The 22,160-nt window shown below is 42.5% G+C and overlaps 1 protein-coding gene across 3 annotated transcripts in view; it reads right to left on the minus strand.

Moving 5' to 3' along the window:
* mtss1 (MTSS I-BAR domain containing 1) overlaps nucleotides 1-22,160 on the minus strand; it is a 45,518-nt gene that overhangs the window by 13,127 nt on the left and 10,231 nt on the right. For all 3 annotated transcript variants that reach the window (XM_035151990.2, XM_035151989.2, XM_035151991.2), the window contains exons 2-6: nucleotides 17,986-18,047; nucleotides 13,577-13,650; nucleotides 5,595-5,679; nucleotides 4,272-4,363; nucleotides 4,107-4,181 (exon numbers count right to left, since the gene is read on the minus strand). In XM_035151990.2, the coding sequence (XP_035007881.1) occupies nucleotides 4,107-4,181; nucleotides 4,272-4,363; nucleotides 5,595-5,679; nucleotides 13,577-13,650; nucleotides 17,986-18,047 (388 nt within the window). The remainder of the gene's footprint in view (nucleotides 1-4,106; nucleotides 4,182-4,271; nucleotides 4,364-5,594; nucleotides 5,680-13,576; nucleotides 13,651-17,985; nucleotides 18,048-22,160) is intronic.

Below are 22,160 nucleotides of genomic sequence, written 5' to 3' on the forward strand. Positions count from 1 at the left end.
GTTTGGAGGACGCTAACAGCCTCTCGCCATGTTAAAGACAGGGGAAAAAACTAATCCTGGATACGATCCTAATTTCATAGTTTATCCTTGGATCTACAACATTTTATGGAAATTGTTTTTTAAGGAGTTTGAGTGATTCTGCTGACAAACAGACAAAAGGCAACAATGAAAACATGACCTCATTAGCAGAGGTAATTAAACTTAATCCAAAATGTGTTCGGCTAAAACAGAGAAAGAACAACAAGACCAATGACTCAAGTGCAGGGATGGAACCAAGTGGGTCTTTTACCACATCTACCAGTGATGACTTTAAATGATGATCTACGTTATGTTCCAGATGATCGCAAACAGCTGTCATGGTTCGTTTACTTTCTGCTGACGCCTGTGGTCCATCACCATGACTAACTTCCTCAAATAGCCGAGCTCTCACAGTGTCTATGTTGTGCTACTGTCGCTATAAAGTCTTATTCATGCAACAGTCTAGACCATGTGCGTCACACACTGATGATGTCATCAACAGGAGGCCAGGTAGCTGGGTTCAGGTGTTTAATGTGACGCGGTGCGGCTCTCGCTCTCTGAGGCAGGTTGAGACTCGAGGCAGCTGTATGCAAAAACTGCTTCCAGATTCAAATGAGATCATTTTACACGCTTCACCTCCTTTGACATCTCCGACTGCTCCTCACTCTCGTCTTAACTCTTCCTTTAAAGGAGACATGTGTTTTTTAGTGTTTCCTTTCATCCAGTGTGTTGTTTTGAGTTTTTGTAGATGTAAAAGTTCTGGAACATTGAAAAGCCTAAGATCTGATGACGTCTCGTCAATCGTCCGGCTGGTACACGTCTCGTTTGAGACCGTATCTGTCTCGTGTTGGAAACCTCATCAACGCATTCCCCGTCTTGGTGTAAATTCTCCAGACATTTTCCTGCTGTATTCTCACGTGTTCCCACTTGGACGTTTTCTGGAGTTCACCGATGTCTGAAAGCAGCTTATGTGTTGATTCCTGCCTCATTCCACAGTATTGTTCTTGTCCTTTTAGTGTCATAATGAGCTGAAAACACTTGTTAATTCCTCGTTTATATATTGAATGTTTTTTTGATTGGAGCTTCTTTGTTTAGACTTTGCACAAAACAGTGACAATCATTGTGAGATCAGTCTGTTCATCTTGGTGTCATCCCAGGACAGCGCTTCCTATACATGAACTTTTGAAAGCGTGACAGCGCTGGCGTGTCTCGTTTTACATCCCTACAGAAGACGGGATAACCAACAGCACCTTTATGTCTGCCTTTCATTTGCCTCGACTCCTCAATTCATCCGTCTCTCTCTGTATCTGAGCGGTTGGAGATTCCCTATCTGAAGTGGTTACGCACCACATAATGACAGAGCAGGCACACATGCACACACAGAGAAAATCATATGGGATGATTAGTGAAGGAGCAGATGTTTACGGTTACGGCGTTTCTCTTTCCATTCCAGTATATTATATTTTTGCAACAGTCAACAGAAGGAAAAAGAATTGAAGTGAACTGAGAAAAGAAAGACAGGAACAAACTGTACAACTTGAGGAAGATTATTTTAATGCTGCGGCAAAACCTGAGTTTCCAGGAAATACCCGCATCCAAAGAACTGATAAAACTATAAAGTTAAGTCTATTGTGTTGTAAGTGAGACTGTGATACAACAACGTCATGTCTGTAATATGCGTCCGCACACAAAAAGTTGTAGGTTGAAAATAACCAGACTTTTGTGAGGAGTAGTTTCCTTTTACCGGCAGCAGTTTAGTCCGTCTGTCTGTCCTTACTTATTATATGGAGCGCACACGCACACACAACTGTACAACAGCGATAATTATACTGTGAGTGTACAGAAACTGTTTTAGTACACTGCAGGAGAAGGTTCTCATGGCCGTGTGTTTGTGAAGTCGTGGCTGTGGACTGTCTTTGCATCTATTTTGTTTGCGTCCTCACAGTATCGTGGCACACGGGTTATAATTCTGCAGATTTGATCACTACGTATATAACGTTGCTCACCAAGTTAACACCTGAGATTGAGTGAGACAGACTTAAAAAGAAGGCAAACTGCGAAACCATTGCTCAAAACATCTGTTGTAAACATCCGTCACAGTTTACAGACCAATGTTATGCTCAAACCTTCACTCGCTGTGTAATCGTCGTCCTACAGTTGTCCTGTACGACGAGGGAGGACTGCTAACCTTTCAGATGTCCTCGCCTTCAGGCCGACCTCCAAATACAAGTGTTTTACATCAACTGGATAAATTTGCTTGTTTATAGCCTGTTCAACCGCGTCCCATATTTCCTATCCTGTCAGATTTATGGTGGTGCGTCTGTATTCCCACATCTCAGAAGATGACTTTACTGAAAACATGATTCACAACCAAGCACAAATTCAGATAACCTCATTCATGGTATGTATCCTGCTCCTCTGGATGCTGCTGTTTTCATTCCCTCGTGACTTTAATATACTGTTAATTTAAACTTAACATGCTAGGATCAGGTTGAATGCTTAAAATTTATTATTATATTTTGAGTAGCTTCATAAGAACTGATAGAAGACGTGGTAGAAACTTTGAAAACGAGGGATCCAAGTTGTTGAACAAACATTTCAAATCAATTTCTGAATTATTTTGCGCTAGAAAAGGTTGTGATGGTCGATTGGACTGAGAGAGAAAAGAGAGTGAAAAGGAGAAAAGAAGTAGGAGACTGGAGGAAGGAAAAAGAGGCACATAGCAGAAAACATGTTCGGAGATGTTAAACCCACATCAGACATCTCTGTTTACCATGGGCGGGTCTGAAATGGGACTGTGTGTTAGAGTGTGTGTGTGTGTGTGCGCGTATGGTCTATTTCTGTGTACTTGTGTGTTGGATTTGTTGAGATGGACAGTGAGGAGATTTGTATAAAGACGTGAAGGTATCATTTTGATTTGTGTGTGTTTGTACACGTTTTCAGGCGTTTCCATGCTATTTCTTCCACATGAGTGTGTCTGAAGTCTGACGAGCTTTCAGTCTCTGTAGTTACAGGATGGCAGGAAAAAGGTGCAACCATGGTAACCACCGGGGTGTGTCACTTTGATGGCAGGGGAAAGGTGTTGCCCAGGTATTTGCCTGCCTGGCAATACGTCTCTGCTGCTATGGACACAACCAACACTCCAGGAATCACGACACAGAACCTCCTCAAACAATCTGAATGTGGTAATGGTTCAAAGACATTACAGATTCAAAATAGGCTTCTGTTTTAAAAAAACAACTTATATTATCTAGTTTTTAAATTGAGAAAAGTCAGAGATGTAGTATTTCATCTTCTTCCCTACCTTGTAAACCCTTCAGACATATTCTCTTGCGCCTTCATTTCCGTTATCCAAGCAGGAAGCCACTGCTGTTATGTATGAAATCTCAACGCCATTGTTTCCTTGAGGAGAACCCTGTCACCGTATCTGAAAACATCCTGTTACTCATGTTTGTAAAATGGCTCCATCCTCCTAAGGCTGCATTTGACAAATCTGTATCCAGAGGGAGTAAAGTGTGGAATATTTACCACTAAACGCATGAAACAGATGAATAAAATCTATTCTTTCACGATATCAGGAGGGTAAACTCAGGTTTTGATCTCTAAAGTGCAGATAGAAAGTGTTAAACCAAGCAGTATGAAGTTACCAACTTTCATGTTAAAGAAAACTACATAAAACCTGGAGCCGTGGCAGTGAAGTTAGGGAGGACGCATGTTCCAGGGGGATTATTTCCTCCCTCTGGGTGTTGGGTGACAGACAGGCGGCAGAGCATAGCGTAACGCAGCGGAGGTCTGAAAACACTTATCTCAGCACAGAGGGCAGGATCAAACAGGCTCCTCGTGTTTGCTGAGGAGGATTATCTCACTCTGTGGAAGACGGTTTTTATATATTCAGCAGGTGGCTTCCTCCGCTGAAGTAAACTAGCTCAGAGTTCTTCGGCTGAGCAGATAATCTACTCTCCTCTTCCTTCTCTTTGCTTTTGACTAATAAAATAAGTGGACTGAGGATTTTATGTTGCGTTGTGCAGCTGACACGCTCGTGAATGTGAGATGAAGCCAAGGTTGGAGGTGACTGACGTTCTTCTTACCCTTTTTCACCTTCTTCTGCAGTTTGATGGTGTCTGACGACTTCTTCTTGATGTCTGCCCGGGCTTTTTTATACTCTTAAATAAAAAGAAAAACGTGCAGAGAGTGAGGAGAATGTTTTCGTCTGTGCAGGTTTGTGCGTGAGCAGGTGTAAGCATGTTTCATACCTTTGGCGTGATCTTTGTCCAGCTGACTGGCCGCTTTTTTCCACTCCTCCATCTTCAACTCCAGCGGAGTGATGAGACTTTCTGAGAGAGCTCTGAGAGAAAAGATAAAGAGTCCGTCATTAAATTTAAGCCCTTTGTCTTGAATTAATCCTATAAACTTGAGTTCAAGTATAATTTGAGCTCATTATTCTCTGGCAGGTCGAGGAAGAATTTGATGTCATTCGTTATCCCCGTCAAGGAGGTTACATTTCCCCCCCCGTCTGTTTGTTTGTAAGCAACATTACACAAATCAAGTCAGGAAGAACCCATTAAATGTTGGTGTGGATCTTTCTTTTAGATGAGAGAAGGTGAGAGAGAGCATTTTTAAACATTTTCGTTGAGTTCTCCGATAATAATTAATGGCTGTTGATGGAAAAAGGAGGCATTTTTTACAGAACTGTTATATATGAGTGTATAAATTAGTGCATCTTGAAATTTAAGAGGCATTAGCTGAGGTATGTGCTCTCACATGGCTGTCACAACTATACAATGCACCCGTGTAACACATTTTATCTAATACGTTTCCAAAGTGTCCCCATAAGTCTGCATGTGCTAACTTGCATGTGTGAATAAAGTTAGGAGCACAAGAGGACAAAGTTGAGGAGAGGCCTCTGCAGTGGAATTTACAACAACACAGTTTGGATAATAACTGTAATTTACACTGTTCGACGACCAAATCAGTGATTCAGATAACGGGATCAAACTGTGGACGTCTTGAAACGACGACGCGTTTATGGTTCTTCGTCCGACTTATTGAAGAGAGGGAGGCAGAAAACTAGAAGCACGATATGAAGCAGTTAAGTTTAAAAAGTAACTTCATCCATCCAACAAAACAGCTGATGACCTCAATGCTAAAACATATATAAACATGTTCAACTGAACCGAATGTTGCAGACATCAAGTCTGTGACAGAGCTGTTGTTCAAGTGACCTAATAAAATGTGTACGTGTGTGTTTCTCTAACGACAGACAGTACTGACAGTGATGACAAGTGAAACCAGGACAACCTGCAACTTCTGCATACGTCGGTCTGTCTCACACACACACAGACACACAGACACTCTGTCACTGTCATGTATAACGAGCGTACGTTACTTATGAGTAATTGTGGAGTCAAGTTCCCACACTGTCTGATGAGTTGTCAACACGCAATCATTCACACCTCACCTGCTTCGCTTGTAGATAACAAATGCAGTGCTACCGTGTGTGTGTGTGTGTGTGTGTGTGTGTGTGTGTGTGTGTGTGTGTGTGGTTGTGTGTGTGTGTGTGTGTGTGTGTGTCTTACGTAGTGAACAGTTTGAGTTTGGACTCGATGCTGCGGTGTCTCATACACATCCTGGTCAGGGCCGAGCCGATCTCCTTCGTGGCACCTGGAAAACAACACAACATTCAGATGATGAGTTTTACTTTGAAAAGAACCCAAAATTGGTGTTGAAAACAATACATTTTTCAAAATAAAGCTCACTTTGAAGCACTGAAACTACAAAATAAAATGTATTTTGCGATAACTGGGTCTAATAGGTGTATTCATTGTCAAGAAATATTTGTTTGTAAACACATTAGGGCTGAAACAATTACTCAGAAAATGTGCGTGTGGGTGTGTGTGTGTTATCATTGCTTCATAAAGTGGTATTATTGAAAATCAATCTGATTAAGATCTACGAGTGTTGTAATGTGTTTGGAAACAATGGGTGCGTGTACGTGTCTCAATACTTTAATGAATTATGTAAGAGATCAGTTCATTTCATAACCAGCCACAGTTAATTGGATGCAACAACATTTTCACACACACACACTGATGCACTTCATGGGACAATAATAAGTATTTTGACTGCGTGCAAGCACACACACAAACACACAACTCCCAATATGTTCTAATCAAACACATAATAACATAACAGACACACAAACACAACACACCAAATGCTGAGCAGCTGACTCTCAGACACTCAATCATAACACACAATTACTAAAAAACACACAAAAAACATCAGAAAAACACTTTCAAAAATATATTTTTATAAAAAGCATTAAAGATGCAGGATTCACTTTATATTGAGTGTATCTGTTTTGTGTGAAACAAATTTACACACAATATAAAGTGAATCACACACACACACTTTTCTGAAATAATTGGCAGATTAATCAAAATACTTCTCATTGTCAGTCAGTGACTTCAGATATCATTCTGTTCTGTGATGGAACAAAGTGACACAGCAGATTTACACTGGACAGTCTGAGTTCACACTGACTCACTTAACGTCACTTGAATATCTAAATCTGAGAGCTGCACGGGGAGGGAACACATGCGTGCGCACACAGACACACACACATGCGTGCGCACACAGACACACACACACATGCGCACACAGACAGACACGCACAGACACACACACACAGGCTGCAGTGCTGACTCACGGCTGAGTTACATAAAGTAAGGAACAAGCAGTGAACGATCAGGTGTGTGTTCATCCGCCATCTCCAGTGATGTCAGAGTGAAACCTGGACTGACTTTACACACCGACTCTCGTTTTATACATTCACTCATTCCATCCCTCCCTCCTCCCCTTTCTGTCAACGTAGCAGGAGTTCTCTCTCTTTTTCCCTTCCTTGGTTCCAACAAAAACTCATCGATCCTCCCTCTCTCCATCTGCCTCTGTACATCCTCTCCTCCCTCTCTCATTCCCTCCATGTCCTCTAAGCGTCCTCCTTCCCTCTCTCTCTCTCTCTCCCTTTTAATCCATCCCCTTTTCTTTTCCTCTTCCATCATGTTGGGACTTCTCAGAAAACAAAACATTAATTATCAGCTACACCCACACGAACATGTGCAGAAATGTGGACACACACACACACACACACACACACCCTCACACACACACACACACACACACACACAGGTATGCGGCTTGGGTTAATCGTTAAGGTGTGGCGAGGTGTGTTTGCTGTATTTGCCTTTCCCTCCCTTTTGCACTTAAAGCTCTGAGCACAGAGAACGTTTAAAGTCTTTCATGCTGCGACCTCAGAGAACATCTAAATTGAGATGGAGATGTTTCAAAAGTCTGTCTGGTTTGATCTGAGTTACATTAAAAACGTGACCAGGTGGATCGGTGGACGTCAGGTTTGACTGAGACTGCCTAGCGAGTGGGTTTATAAGAGGGACATCAACACAGAGACTCTACGTCCGTACCGCACAGCACTACAGCAGCGCCCTTCGGGAGGAAGTGGAGACCCCCCGCGCTTTCGTTTTTGGAGTAACCGTCAGAGAGGGGAACAAGGCGTCACTAAACTATTCCATGATTGCAGAAATGTCAGTCAGTCTGTCGGTGGCTCGCATTTCTGAAGAACCACTCATCGGCTTCACGCTTGGCATGTGTGTTGTCAAGGGCCCAAGGAAGTGCAGTGTCAAATTTGGTGCGATTAGGACACGTGGTGCGTTCAATTTCAATAAACTTTGAATCTTTAATCCAGTTTGAGGTTCTGCGCGCTGAGCTTCACTGAACTTTGAATAAACAGGTGAACAGCTCCTCTTGCAGCAGGAGGTGAAACAGCTTCAGGTTCTGTGGACTGAGTCCAGCAACAGGTTTTTATTAGCTGCTGCTTAATTACTACAGGTCACTTTTACAGTTTCAGAAAGAAAAGCTGTAACCAGCATCACCATAGGCCAAGAAAACCGCCCATCCCCAACAGGCAGGTTTAGAACAGACACGATTACAGCTGCAATAAACCTGAATGATGCTTTACTCTCAAAAAATATTTACATCAGTGTCGTTGACTTCAGCATAAAACCAAAACAAGATTTTTATGAGTATAGTGCCCAGCCCTGTCCTATACCATATAAATTGTTTTTGTTCATTTAGCAGCACATGAATCACAACATGTGTGACAGTCAGAGTGTGTGTGTGTGCGTGTGCGGTAGCCAGGTGCTGAGCACTGTGGGCGTTTGTTGTATTTGTGTTCAGACATGTTCAATGGATCTCAGAGTCGAGTGGAGATGACTTGTAAAAATGTAACCTGACAAGATCAGACACACTTGGTACGGGTGGCAGTTTGCTTTCGATTCTCAGATTTGGTTTTAATGTGCTGTTCATCTGGAAAGAACTCTGCAAACTATATGTCTACACGACCAAAAAGAAGTGGGACAGCTGACCATTCGTTTCGTGCCGTGTCTCTTCTGACTACACTGCACGATCAAGAGATTGTGGACGACTGACAGACCGAAACAAAAAATGCATATACTTCCTCATAAAACAGTTGGCAAAGCAGATCCTTTATGTATTTTTATGGGGAACTGCATTGTTTCACTCCACGTTCTCCAACTTGATTCCTGTTTCGCTGGTGCGTCGCTACCTCACTTGGCAACGCTTCCTGTTGATGAAGCCCCTGGCAGGAATATGAGTCACGTCACACGCGTGATTGTGCACAGGCTTTCACAGCGTTTGCATCAAACACAAACATTGCCACACAGCGCTACTCGAGGTCAAACAGTCCACAGGGCTCCTTAAACCTGCCGCTGCAAAAGACTCTGCTCCCATTCAAGAGCTTCAGTGACACGTACCGATGAAGAAACTGCCATTCACAGATACAAACTTCATCCAAGGAGACTTGCACCGAATTCACTATAGCAACAATCACACAGCCGGCTTTCAAGTTAACGTGTCATGCTAGCTATCAGCTGTCTCTGGATAGAAAGAATAAAAAGCCGCTCCACTCGTTTATAATTTACCTCCATTTTCCAACAACACAAGGGCAGATGGACAGAGAGAGAACTGTTCCCTCTCCTCCTAAACCCAAACTTTCCAGCTTCCATCTCCTCCTCACCGTTCATAATGTGGCCCTTTCAGAAACGCCTGTGAGTCTGTGTGTGTTCATTTCTGTCGTTTTCTCTGCTCCCAGGTTGTTCCTGTGTTTACTTTTCCTCTGAGTCGACTCCCTGGCGTCTCCCTGAATGTGAACATCGGCAAATAAGCGTCTGTTCACTGCAAGAATACATTTTCTCTAATGTGGAATTCATGTGCAGGTACTGTTTTCTCCTTGAAGACGAGCGGCACAACATTTTTCAAAGTCAAGTATGAAAAGCCGAGCACTCGCTGCCGCAGTTCCAGTTTGTGCCTCTCACACGTGTAGCTGGTGGCGGCATTAGAGTATTAGCGAGCCTAATAGGCACTAATTTGTGAGTGTGCGTGTCCGAGAAACGACGCTGAACTCATGGACATGATTTATTCCTCTGCAGTAGAAGTAACCACACACACACACACACACACACACACACACACACACACACACACACACACACACACACACACACACACACACACACACACACACACACACACACACACACACACACACAGCAAATCTCTCAAAGGGCACCGACAGTAGCTTCTCGTGGTTACTTCTGATCACCACCTCTAAAACCTTACTGTGAAGTCAGTCTGGGGGATTCCTCGCGGACTTCAAGGGTGAAGGTACCCTTCAAAAACCATTATAGCACTCTTATTGTGCATCAAATCCAGACTGACTTCCAGTCTGCGACAATGCCAGCCCCCAACTCCCTCTCTCTCTCTTTATATTGATTAACTGACCAGCAGACCAGTCAATCAGTCGGTCAGGAGGGAGCAAACAGATTCCAGGCTCCTCATTTCTGCACATTCTGCAGCAAACTGACACACAGAGCTGACCTTAGGAAACTAGATAAAGTCAGCACCCAGTAAGTCGTCTTGTGATCTGTGTCTGTGTCTGTGTCTGTGTGTGTGTGTGTGTGTGTGTTTGTTTGCGTGTGTGCTTTGAAAGCCACATGATGCCCAAGACGTCAACAGTTCCTCGGCTGCCGGGGAAACCGGTCATGAGGAATCACCAGAGAGGAGACAAGAGGACCCTGCTTTCAAAATCAGCTGATTGCGACAAGATTTATTGAAGATTTATTTTTAGATCTGGTTCTGTTCACTGATGTCTGCAGTTTTCTACACTGGTCACTTATCTGTGTTTGAGTGTTGCGGATACATTTAGTCATCTACGGTCCGTGTATCATCGGGATTATAATCTACACTCTATCAGTCTGCTACTTCACCAATACTCCTCTCTTTCACAACCTGAAGCTACGATGCTAACCAGCTAACCCTGAGTTTTTCCCTTGAAACCAACAGATAACCTGCTTTAGATGTTTTTAGGGGCCTTGTGGCTCTCGCTGTGATAACATACTTGCCCACACAGCCACAGCATGAGAACAGAGTCGGTCTCTGAGGCATGAAAACAGAGATAAACTGCAGGGGAACACGTTTTGACACATTGTGACACGGAGAAGCTCTCCCATCAGTCTGTCTATCCTGATAAACAATCTTCAAACATGCCGTGTTTTCCAGAAAGATGAGAACGCGACCTTAACCATGGCAACCAACCACAGAACCCAGAGAGAGCCACCAGACCGGTTCTAACACACAGACGCATGCACCCACCCACATGTGCACACGCAGAGTTTCCCTGTGGGTGTTTATGAGAGGCTGAAGAAAACAATTAAGGGTTTTTCTATGCTGAAAGGATCATCAATGCTGAAAGGATCATCAACACGACGAGTGTAACAGTGTGTGTATGTGTGTGTGGTAACTATTGGCCTTCCTTAAATCCAGCTCTTCTTTTGTCTTTGTCACACACTCAGCAGCTGACAGACTGAAGAAGCTGGAGGGAGAGAATAGTGCACGAGGAGGCAGCTGTCAAAACACAGGTGCACGTGAACACACACATGCACTCGCACACACACACACACACACACAACTAGTGGAATGTGCTTGGTCAACAAATGGTCTGCAAAGGCTGTGATATCGTTGCACTGAGCAAACTGCTAACAGATGACAACAGTCCTGTGTCCACTGCAGGGCCAAGCAAGGTTAAACCAGTTGGTTTTATAGATTTATCTGCAAATTATTAATTATCAAATTAATGAAAAGTGTGAAAAACACCCGGCATGATTTGCCAGAACAGCTGACATCTTCACGTGTCTTGTTTTTTCCAGCGAACAGCCCAGAACTGAGGAATGTTACATGAACAATGATGCGTTAAAGCAGAAAACTCTCTTGTTTCAGCTAAAACTGAAGATACTGGTTGAAATTTGATATTGATTGGCATTTTGCATAATAGGACTTAAATGTGAAATAAAAAAATCATTGTCTTAATTCAAGATCTATACATTTCTTTGTCTTTGTCATTTATTCATTGAAAAGTTATGGTTTAAACTGTAAAACATTGAACCACAATTACATTTCTTTATCATAAGGGTTTGATAATGTCCTCTCAGGAATCATTGACATTTCCTCTGTATATATATATATCAGCCAATACATCTGTATCAGAAATTTTCAACTCCCTAATATTGGCATCAGCCCTCGAAGACCCATATGTCGGGCTCTACTATGTGAAAGTGTGCGTGTGAGTCAGAAGTAAACGTGTTGCACGTGCTGACTGCTCACTGTCATGTGATGCGAGATAACATCTTATGATACTGCGGCAGTGAAACTTTACTCTTTATGCTTCAGATGATGGCGACGAGCTGCAGAGTGGCACCAAAACTTTCCTGCAACCGTTTATTTGACATTAACTTTCTGTATCTAAAAAGGACTGTACTGTTAAATTCCTGGATCCGTCAACCTGCTCGGTCGCCACAGGGGAAATCCTGCCAGCACCAAACAACTGAAGCTACACATTTATGTTCTCTGCTCCCGTTTCTTAAATGTGTGTTCCCTCTGTTTTGATAAACCAACATTGACACAAGACGTGACGGAGCAGGTCCGCTGAGGCTTCCACGGAGGGGAGCGGCCATGACTCACCTCCCACACACACACACACACCCACATGTTACTGGATTTCCTTTAAATACCAACTGAATTATGGGTTACATAATCATACCAGCAGCTGACTGGCTTAACAAAGCACCAACACACAGGGTCTGGTTGTCTCTGCAGCCCCTGTGTATTTATACAGCCTGTTGTCGGCATCACCCGGCCCCACTACTGATAACATTATGCACATGAGGGAGGACGTTTTTGAATTTCAGAAGTCGCCCAACAATAAAAATGTTTTATGTCTTTGTCGGGTCAGAAGTCTACAAGACTGAAAATGAAAGAATCTGCTTGTCTCGAGGAAGTGAGGGAGAGGAGTGAGCTGTAGCCTGCTCTTCATCCCTGTATGACGATAGAGCCTCCAGGCTACATTAGCAGCTACTAGCAAACCACAACCAACTCCCGGACGTCTTCTTCTTCATTTATGGTATGTTCCATTACTGACAATGCATTTCAACTTCCTTCAATTGTACAATAACAAAGCCAAATTATCCCAGAAAGAGGTGCCACCATTTTGCACTTTTGATGTCATTGGGAGCTACAAGCTGTGTCCTAATTGAGGGGATGCATCCTTCAGAGGACTTGGCCTACGAAAGCGTGGCCTCCATAAAATTGTCTCCTTATGATGTCTTGTTGTTTTGCCAGATTGCCCCTTTCTTTAAATTGCAGCATTAGCTCTAGTTACCTTGCTTTTTTAACTGTGTGACTGGAGAAGCTTTATCTGTGGAGCATTGTTTTAACATTGAAATGTCCCATACGTGTATAATATTTGTCAAGGACATGACCTCAACACTCATACAGTGAAACTGATTGTCGTATCCAATTCAGAATACAAACGCAAACAAGAGCATGTCAGATTACTTCGGGTCTGAAGAGCTAAGACCGACCTGCATTATGAAGTGTCTGTGTGTGAACGTTAGTGTGTGAAACCTAATCCAGGGCAAAACAAAGACAGCTGAACATGAGGTGTCACTGTGTCACTTCACAGCACGAGAGAAAGACAGTAATACAAAAAGTTTAGAAGAAAAATGACAACGGAACAGAAACAGAAAGGCACAAAAGATGAGAAAGAAAAAAGAGAAATGTGCTAAATATTGTCAGGGCAATTTTCCTGGCACTTTTCATTCTCCAGTAGCAAAAACCTTAATGGTTTGGCTGCATTATATTATTACAGACACACACACACACGCACGCACAACGCCTGGTCTCCAGAGAGTAACTGGAGTTAATTAGTTCCCTCATGATCTCACTATTTAAAATAAAAAGCGACAGTGAAAGATCACACTGTGAGAAGGAAGGAACAGAGGGAGAACTTTTCTCCTGGGTCACTTTTATGATGTTGCACATAAACGTATAAACAACTCACAGAGTGACTATTCTCCTGACTTGTATGGTACAGTGTATATCTGTGTGTCTCTAGGAGAGTGTGTGTGTTTACCTCGGGTCCCGGTTGCCATATCTGCCACCTTCTGAAAAGCATCCAGGAAGGCTCCAGTTACCACGATGGTCGTCCTGAATCAAAGACAAACACATATAAATCAATTGAACACAGAGGTATGTTGTATAAATAAATAATTAAAATGACAAATGTGCCATGTGGACGAGGTGTACACATTTGCCTCATTAAGACACAGTTCAAAGAGAAGTGGGAACCAGTTTTTTGAAAGGCAGAAGCTGCTTTCAGACATGCACTGAAGTCTGGATATTTTCCAGAATATTTCCAAAGGGGCTGTATGGGAGAACACAAACGTCTCGAGTCAGTTGCTCCAAATATTTTCCCAAACTTTTCCTGCCAGCCTCTTAGGAAAACCTCTAGAAAATGTCCAAGTGAGCCTTTGTGAGAAAACAGCCGGAGAGCAGGAGAAAGTATGCGTTCAGAAAATATCTGCCGTAGCGTAGACGAGGCCTAATTGTCCTCAAGTTCAACCCTACGAACACACATCCAATATGACAAACTGACTTATATTAACTAAATAGGATCGACTAGCCGTATTGTTGCACAAACAGCAGATAACAATGCGAGTTGTCAAACCTTTATTTGCTTAGTGAACCATGACAAATTACAAAAGAGTTTCTTCCCTTGTTCAGATCAAATGACCACAGTCCGCAGCCGAGGACACGTCACAAACAAACCTCCGTTGGTTTTTAAAAAGAAAAATAAAGGACTTTTATTTTGGTAGCTGGATTGGTGCAGCCACATGAGGCCCGCCACCCTCAAAGGCCAAAGTTAGGAGTGTAACTGGATCCGTCCTGACACACACATCATCCTCATCAATGGACGTATTGTTTCTGTGAGTGTCCCATTACCAGTCAGGTCCATGTTTCTATAGCTGCACCATGCACACGCACGCACACACAGTCATTATCCCTGCAAACCTAACTAAGAGGATCAGGTGACAGTGCCGTCAATGGGTTGTGTGTGCACATCTACGCTAAAACACACACACACAAGAAATGGATTAGCTTCACAGTCAAGGTTTGCATTGTGTGCAGTGAAATCTCAACTATATCTGAACTACAAAATGATTGAGAAAAGCACAAATTTCCTTGATGTGCACCAACAGTTGCAGAAGAACCATGAGCTACAGGACACCAGAACCCCCTGGTTTTAAACGTATGCTTGATTTGCCGTCCCACGATCCCGACCAGTCAAAACAATCCGACGGCTCGTCAGGAAAAATCCCACGTTCATCAACGAAACACCAAAAACTCCAATGGGTTGCGACTGAGGCTCTGGTTTGTCTTTTTTCAGATGATACCCACTGTTGTATAGTTCAGATACTGGATTACAAGTCAGGGTGGAGCTGTTATGTTGTGAAATTCAACACCAGACTTCTTGAGCAAAATTTGTATTAATTAAACGGGTCTCCAAGAGAGACTCGGAACCACCGGTCTGCCGGGGACTGTCCTTAGATGACCAGAGGAGAGCGTGTGGTTTTAAAGCCAAAGTGAAGCTTCTTCAGACATGCACTGAAGTCTGGACATTTCCCTGAAGTTTTGCAGAGGGGCTGTATGTGACAATGCAAAAGTTCAAGTCGGCCCAGCATGTTAAATGTTCGTAAAATGATGGAATGAGCCCACGGGAAAGACATCAAGGTTTGAGATCTTTTGCCGATAAGGTCCGGCGCTGATCTTTATAAGCAAAATCATGGGATTTCCACAGCATATTCGTCACGTCATGCCTGAAACCACCGCTCGTCTCACTACTTCAGACATTTTCCTGTTGTTGTGAACGTGTTTGATCTGGACAATCTTCTGCTGTGTTGTTCAAATGTGAGAGATAACTTCTGGAAAATGTCCAGACCCAATTTTCTGTACATTTTGCTGAGCTCATGTCTGAAAACAGCTTGATTTGATTTGAGTTTTTTTCTGTTTGCGGCACTTTTGAAGTGAACTGAGGGCAACTGATAAAATATATATATGTTCATGGCATTTTCACTTTACCTTTTGTGCATCCAACTTCTGCAAAGTACTGTAACTGCCTGTATCTGCCCACTTGTATTTTCAGAATAAGAGACTGATGAGGAGTTAATGATAGTAACAGTTTAGCTGTTATGAATATTTTTCGGGTGGCGTTAGCACCTAAAACCTTTGCACAGGACTGTCAATGATTTAATCTGCACAACAATAAACACCACAGCCTCGAGATTTGTGCTGGGTGCAGCAAGATCCCAGCTCCCCACCCTCGTGACTCCAGCCCATAGTTCCCATTCTAACCACCACTACTGTTTGTCATTTTTAACCACGTCTGCTGTGTCTACATTTGTTTCTGTCGGAGGCCTTCAGACTCGTCTACAGACAAACTCATGTGAATCACGTGAAGACTTCTTCTCGTCTGAGCCACAGCCGCTCTTTGACAATAATCTAATCAACTGTTCTCTGCGACAAATCGGTTTAGACTTCATTAAACTATGAAAAGTTATCTGATGAAGAGTTGAGTTCAATGAAGCTCGGGAGTTCGGATTCAAGTCTAGAAGATCCTGCCTAATTATCCCAGAAATGCTCACTGACGTAAGGTCAAGTTAATGTCTATGTTTTTATGCATCAGATTTTAAAATCGTTTTTATTAAATATATTTTTATGGTGGTTTAATGAACAAACACAACAGTGGGGGTGGAGTCTTGATTAAAGCGTATTGTGTCTAAAGTGTGTGTCCGCAGCAGATCACCTAAGTAGCATTCAAATTTTGTGTGGATGTCCTATTTGTGCCTACATCTGTGTGTGTGTGTGTGTGTGTGTGTGTGTGTGTGTGTGTGTGTGTGTGTGTGTGTGTGTGTGTGTGTGTGTGTGTGTGTGTGTGTGTGTGTGTGTGTGTGTGTGTAGCTGGCTAATGGCCTGTAACTGGCTGCAGCAGGCACAGAGATGCTTATCAAAGTAAACTCGCCCACTGGGAAGCACAGCCATTATACTGTCATTAGACTGAGCCGACTACTGGGTCACTGTGTGGGTGACAGAGTCAGAGTCAGAACACATGCAGCCTTCATGTAAAGCACCGAATATAACAATCACAGTATGTTTAGGACTATTTGCAGGGTTACTAGACGTCAAACGCAGACCAGGGGCCAGAAGAAAACCCATGAGGAAGAACTGTTTTCAGTTACTACCTGCGCCAAGGAGGTTATTTTTCCTTTGCCAATTGTCTGTTGGCAGAATTACATAAACACTCCTGACATTGTCATGAAGTTTGGTGGAGGGGTGGGGTTTGAGCCAGGGAAGAACCCTTTGAATGGATTTTCTTTAACAGTGCGAGATTGGGCGTCGGCCTGGGTGGAGGGATGTTCTCTCTCTTAGTGCCCTTCTACTCGTTTCAAATGTTTTAATAAAGCTGCAGATAACATACCTGGATTTTAAGACTAATGATAAACATCCTACCATTCCTGAGTCATGTTATAATAAAACAAAAAAGATTTAAAAAATACAGAATATTCACCAACTGAGATTTGGATCAGGCAAAATCTAATATAAGAAAAACCTGAAAGAAACCCAGATATTTGTGTCAGTTTTACTTGTTGGATGATGATGATGAGTCTTAGTGGGCGTTTAGACCAAAACCCGCCTTCAATGAAAATAGAACAAGATGCTGGATTAACCAATTTCAAATCATTTTCATCTCAAAGATCCCAAGGTAAACGGCAGGTGAAGCATCAGCATTGACATGACAAAGTAATCCAACAGGAAGGTGCACTTCCATTGGCCAGGGGAGCCTTTTAGAAAATAACATCACTCTAAATTAAGCCAGATTAAACTTTTTTTTTTTACTGAACATCACTATGCTATTTTCCAGGGATGAGTGTTTTTCACCAAGTGCTAATGACAACCTGTGCATGACCCCCCACGCAGCTTTCAAACCAAACCTAGGAAGATTTGTGAGACAAGCCATTATGTCCAATAGAGAGATCAGCTCTGTTGTCTCTAGCGTGGCAGGAGACCAGTTGTCTTCAACCAGGCTGCACAGTGAGTTAAAGTAAACAGAACTTCAACCCCAAATATATTGATCCCCATAACCGCCATCCAATGGGATTCTGGCATGGACAGGAGGCAGGTGTTGTGTCAGCAGCAGTTTTACACAAGAGAAGAGTGCACACATCTACCTTTGACTCCTGGCAGGACTTGAATAAAGGAACATATGCATGACAAAATATAGTATAAAGTATTTAAATACCAAGTTGTAAAGTTAATAATGTGATTGTTTGTCTGTAGCATCATGGTGAGCCTTTTGGTGCTGCACTTCGCCTGAGATTTGATTTCTACGATAACATTGACTCGGGGTTTAGTCGGGGGACTACGAGCTGATAATACATCACTAATGACCCATTGAATTTAAATGTGAATGCTTGTGTGTCTTACCTGAGCTGTGACTGCAGTTTGGCTCCTTTGGTCACAAAGTCCTCCCATGTCGGATAACTGGCCTGCAGCAAACACACAGAGGACACCAAAGACATTAAATCCACAATAGCATCACACGGGTGTGACTACAAGAGGACCGACAGTTTATTATTAGACCTGGTTCTTTAACTATTTGTATTTCATAACCATAAACCTAAGACAATTGTGTGTGTTAGCAGACAAAGGGAGAAATATCTGAATATCTCGTGACTTTCCCACACAGCTGCAGTACGAGTGTTTAAAACTGTGAGGATTACTGGATTTAACTGATGTGAATTAGAGATCAGATCTAAATGAAAATCAGATTATATGAAATCCACTAAGTGCAATAAAAAAACAAAGACGTGAAGACAGGGCACAGAGGAAATCGCTGACATAATGCGGGGAAGAGAAGGAGCAAGGTAGAGGGAGAAGGAACAAATGAAGAATGACTGAATGTATTTTGACAGGAAGACATTACACTTCAAGTTAATGAGTATTATGTAGAGTAATCAGTATTTTTGTGTAAACTTAGTATCCTACACAACAAACTGATTATCAAAATGTTTGCTTCACTGTTCTGTTGACTGCAGCTCTAGGTGTGACCTCTGCGTTTTTTTAACCGTCACTGAACATCACATTCCTTTTACAGTTTTCATTTCACCAGCAGCTCAGAACCGTGTAAAAGAAAATCAACAGTCGACTGCCTTGTGTTAGTTTTGGCTTCTCTGGGTTTCACGTGAACACAGATGCTGCCGGGTCTCAGGCCGACCAACAACATAAACAACCTTTTACAAGCAGAACAGTGCTGCTGTCATCCAGCTGTGATCGATCTCCCCATGAAATCACGTTTTTATGTTCAAAGTCATCTCGGAATTTCTGGGTTCATTTCAGTTTTATTTATGACGTGAATTTCACTGGGCTAATAGATGCATCCCCATTCACCAACCTGGTGTATAAACTAAAAAACACTGCCTTGAATGTTGTATGCTTCCACAAACCAGTTACTCATAAGCAGTTTTCAGAAAGCAAAATGTCCAGACCCAGTTTTTCAGATATTTTCTGCAGTTTACCTTTCAGGTATAAAGAACGCAGCAGGCAACTGTCTGGTTCAGACACGTTCACAACAGGAAAACTTCCAGGAGACGTCTGGGTGGAGCAAGAGGCAGGACATATGAATTCTGCTGCAGAGAGCATCGTGATTTGTTTACAGCACATTGACACCGGGCTCAAGCCTAATTTCCAAAAGCTCTCCCTCGTCTTCCCGAGATCTTTGTTGCCGTCTTGCACGTAGTTGAGTGAGGATATAGAATGCCATGACTTGATTATTTTATCCCAATAGACATTGGAAAGAAAATGTGTTTGTGAGGTCACAGTGACCTTGACCTTTGACCACCGAATACTAATGAATTCCTCCATCTGCGCCAGATGAAAATCCCACCAGGCATTCTTGACTTTACAACAACGCGACAATCACTGTAACTTTGACTTGCAGCCAAACCTTGCCTTACGTTCCTGAGGCACAGTATCACGGTCACAAGAATGGGACAGAAGGATGGACAGACGGACTGACGACCCAAAAACAATACACCCGCGGGGGGGCTGAGGCTGTCACCAACACAGAGGCTAAAAGATGAATTGAAATGTCAGAATAAAGCAAATATATCAGGGAATAAATAAAGATTGACTACATTGGCCCCCTCATAATATCATTAAAGATCTCTAACAACGTTTTTACACTTTGCATGAGCTGTCAGAGAAATTCTGAAGAAATCTGACCCACAAATAAAACCATGACGTTTTTGCTGTCCTTGGCATGAAGGCATTACGCTGCATATTTTCATTAAATGACTACTATGTTGATGAAAACAACACAGCACAACATCTGTTGAAAAGCTGTCCATGAAAAAAATAATGCTATTACAGTCTTGAACAGAAATTAGAATATCTTAATCTGTAGGAGGCAAAATGCTAATCTGTCTTTTCTGTAACCACAGCTGATTGATTATGTAATCTAAGGCTGCTTCAGGCTCCAGGGTCTGACCTTGGGTTACATCTGCGCCCAACAGCTGCTGGTGCTGTGTTCTGGTAGCTGAATGTAAAATGGTTGGAAACGAACGGTGAATCCCACTTTCTCTCGCTTTATCTTCCTGAACCCAGTCACCCTGTCTGTCCTCTGTCTCTGCTCGTCCACCAGAGAGAGGATAATACCGATTTAACCCTCAACGCCACACCATTAGCCTCTTAGCTCCACACCGCTAAAGCTGTTAGCTGGCCCCGGCTTCCCAGCTAGCCAGGCATGCACACGGCATGGGGCTGACAGGTTTACTAGCTGCAGGGATTTAGCACTGCATGATGAAATACTGCAGGTGACTGACTGAATGCCTCTGTGAACAACTAACAGTAACCCTGCGATAAATGGAAGAGGAAGGAAATGAAACTCTCCAAAAACTGAATCGATCCCTGCAGAGCGGGAAATAAGTTATGGCTAGAACAAAATTTGTAGTGAAACTAGATCCAAGATGAAGCACATTTAGAACTTGGAAGTCATTTTACAGCATTGGTACGATAAATAATGCTTTTGTCGTTAAAATCGTCACTGAACTGATAGAACTGAGTAAATAAACCATTTCTGACAGCAGGACACTTGTATAGATATGAGAAAATAGTGTTTTAAACTGAAGGCATCCACAATATGATGAAATCTTTACAAAACTTAAACTCATGCTGTGGAGGGACTATCGGCTGAAGTTGAACTAAATGTACATTTTTCTATCCAACCATATGATTTTATTCTTGTAGAGACCGGAGGAGTTTTCAATGTGTCTTCCCTTGGAGACACATTGAAATCTTCAATTCAAACTCTTAAGATCAAATTAGTTTATCTTGCTGAAAATTGCTGAAACCCTTAATTGATTGTTGTGTTGATTGACCAATCAATAACTGATCGTTGCAGCTCTAATTTGCTGAAACGTTTGTAATCTATTACTCTAATACCAATGTGGATTTTTGAGCAAAACAATTATCATACCATTATATTTGCCAAAGTATTAAATAACAATCAAATCCAAATGATATTTTACTGTTTTAACTATAAAGTTATTCATAAATAATTGTGAAGGAAAAAAACATTTATCTAACAATCTTCTTTATCGTTTATTCTGTAAAATAAACGCTTTTATTTCAGTGCATATAAGCAAACAAACCCTGATATTGATGTTATCAGGTCAGACTATTATCTATGATGTTATAGGAGCACACAAGGTCATGGAGGAAAAAGCTGTTGAGCTAAAAACCAAGATCACACAATATAAAACGTCTCTGCTGCTTGGATTTCAGCTCTCGCAGTGCCGCTCTTGTTCCCTCACCACTTCTCGCCTAAACCTCAAATTCTGCCAGGATTTGTTGTGACTGCCAGGAATGTCACACTCAGTCGGAGACAAAATATACCAGCCCTGGCTTTCCAGCCGGCCGGGCTGGGAACACCACAGAGAAGGGTCTCAGGGTCCAGCCTGATACAGAGAGCTTTAAAGCAGCGGTTGCTAAATTAGGGTCCCAGGCCCCACAGAAGGTCACTCACGGCGTCCGCGGGGTTCCCAGAGACAGCTGCAAACAAAACAGCTGTCGACCATCATTTGGCTGGACAGATACACTTACATCTTTACTCTGCTATGGTTCTAGAGACAGGGGGAGAAAATCTATTTAGTCTGAGCCAACAATTGGGTGTTTGATTTGATTGTGATTTTCAAGGAGGCAAAAAGTCTGGCCCTGCCTCAAATAGTGGGTTTTTTCCTCTGGTTAAAATGGTTTCTCCTGTCTTCTGACAACAGTTGAAAGCTCTGTCAGGTAATCTTTTTCTTTGGAACTTGTGATGGACACTTGTCTTACACGCATAGTATGTTAGTCATTAATCTGAACCAGCTTTTGGTGCATAAACACCGTACAGCCGAGTGGAAACAGTCTGCTCTACTGGCACTGACACAGTAAACCCATTCACACAGCCATGGCTCTCCATGTATAGAAGATATACAGCTCTGTTATCTTATCTGCTTAGTCAACCAGACAGCGTGACCAGGTATACAGTTACTTTAGTCAGTGTGAGTGTAGTCACCCTGCCATTGTCTAATCCTGCCCTTATAATCCTGACTTGCTCTACT

This window comes from Hippoglossus stenolepis, chromosome 3 (genome assembly GCF_022539355.2).
Source record: "Hippoglossus stenolepis isolate QCI-W04-F060 chromosome 3, HSTE1.2, whole genome shotgun sequence".
NCBI classification, from domain to species: Eukaryota; Metazoa; Chordata; class Actinopteri; order Pleuronectiformes; family Pleuronectidae; genus Hippoglossus; species Hippoglossus stenolepis.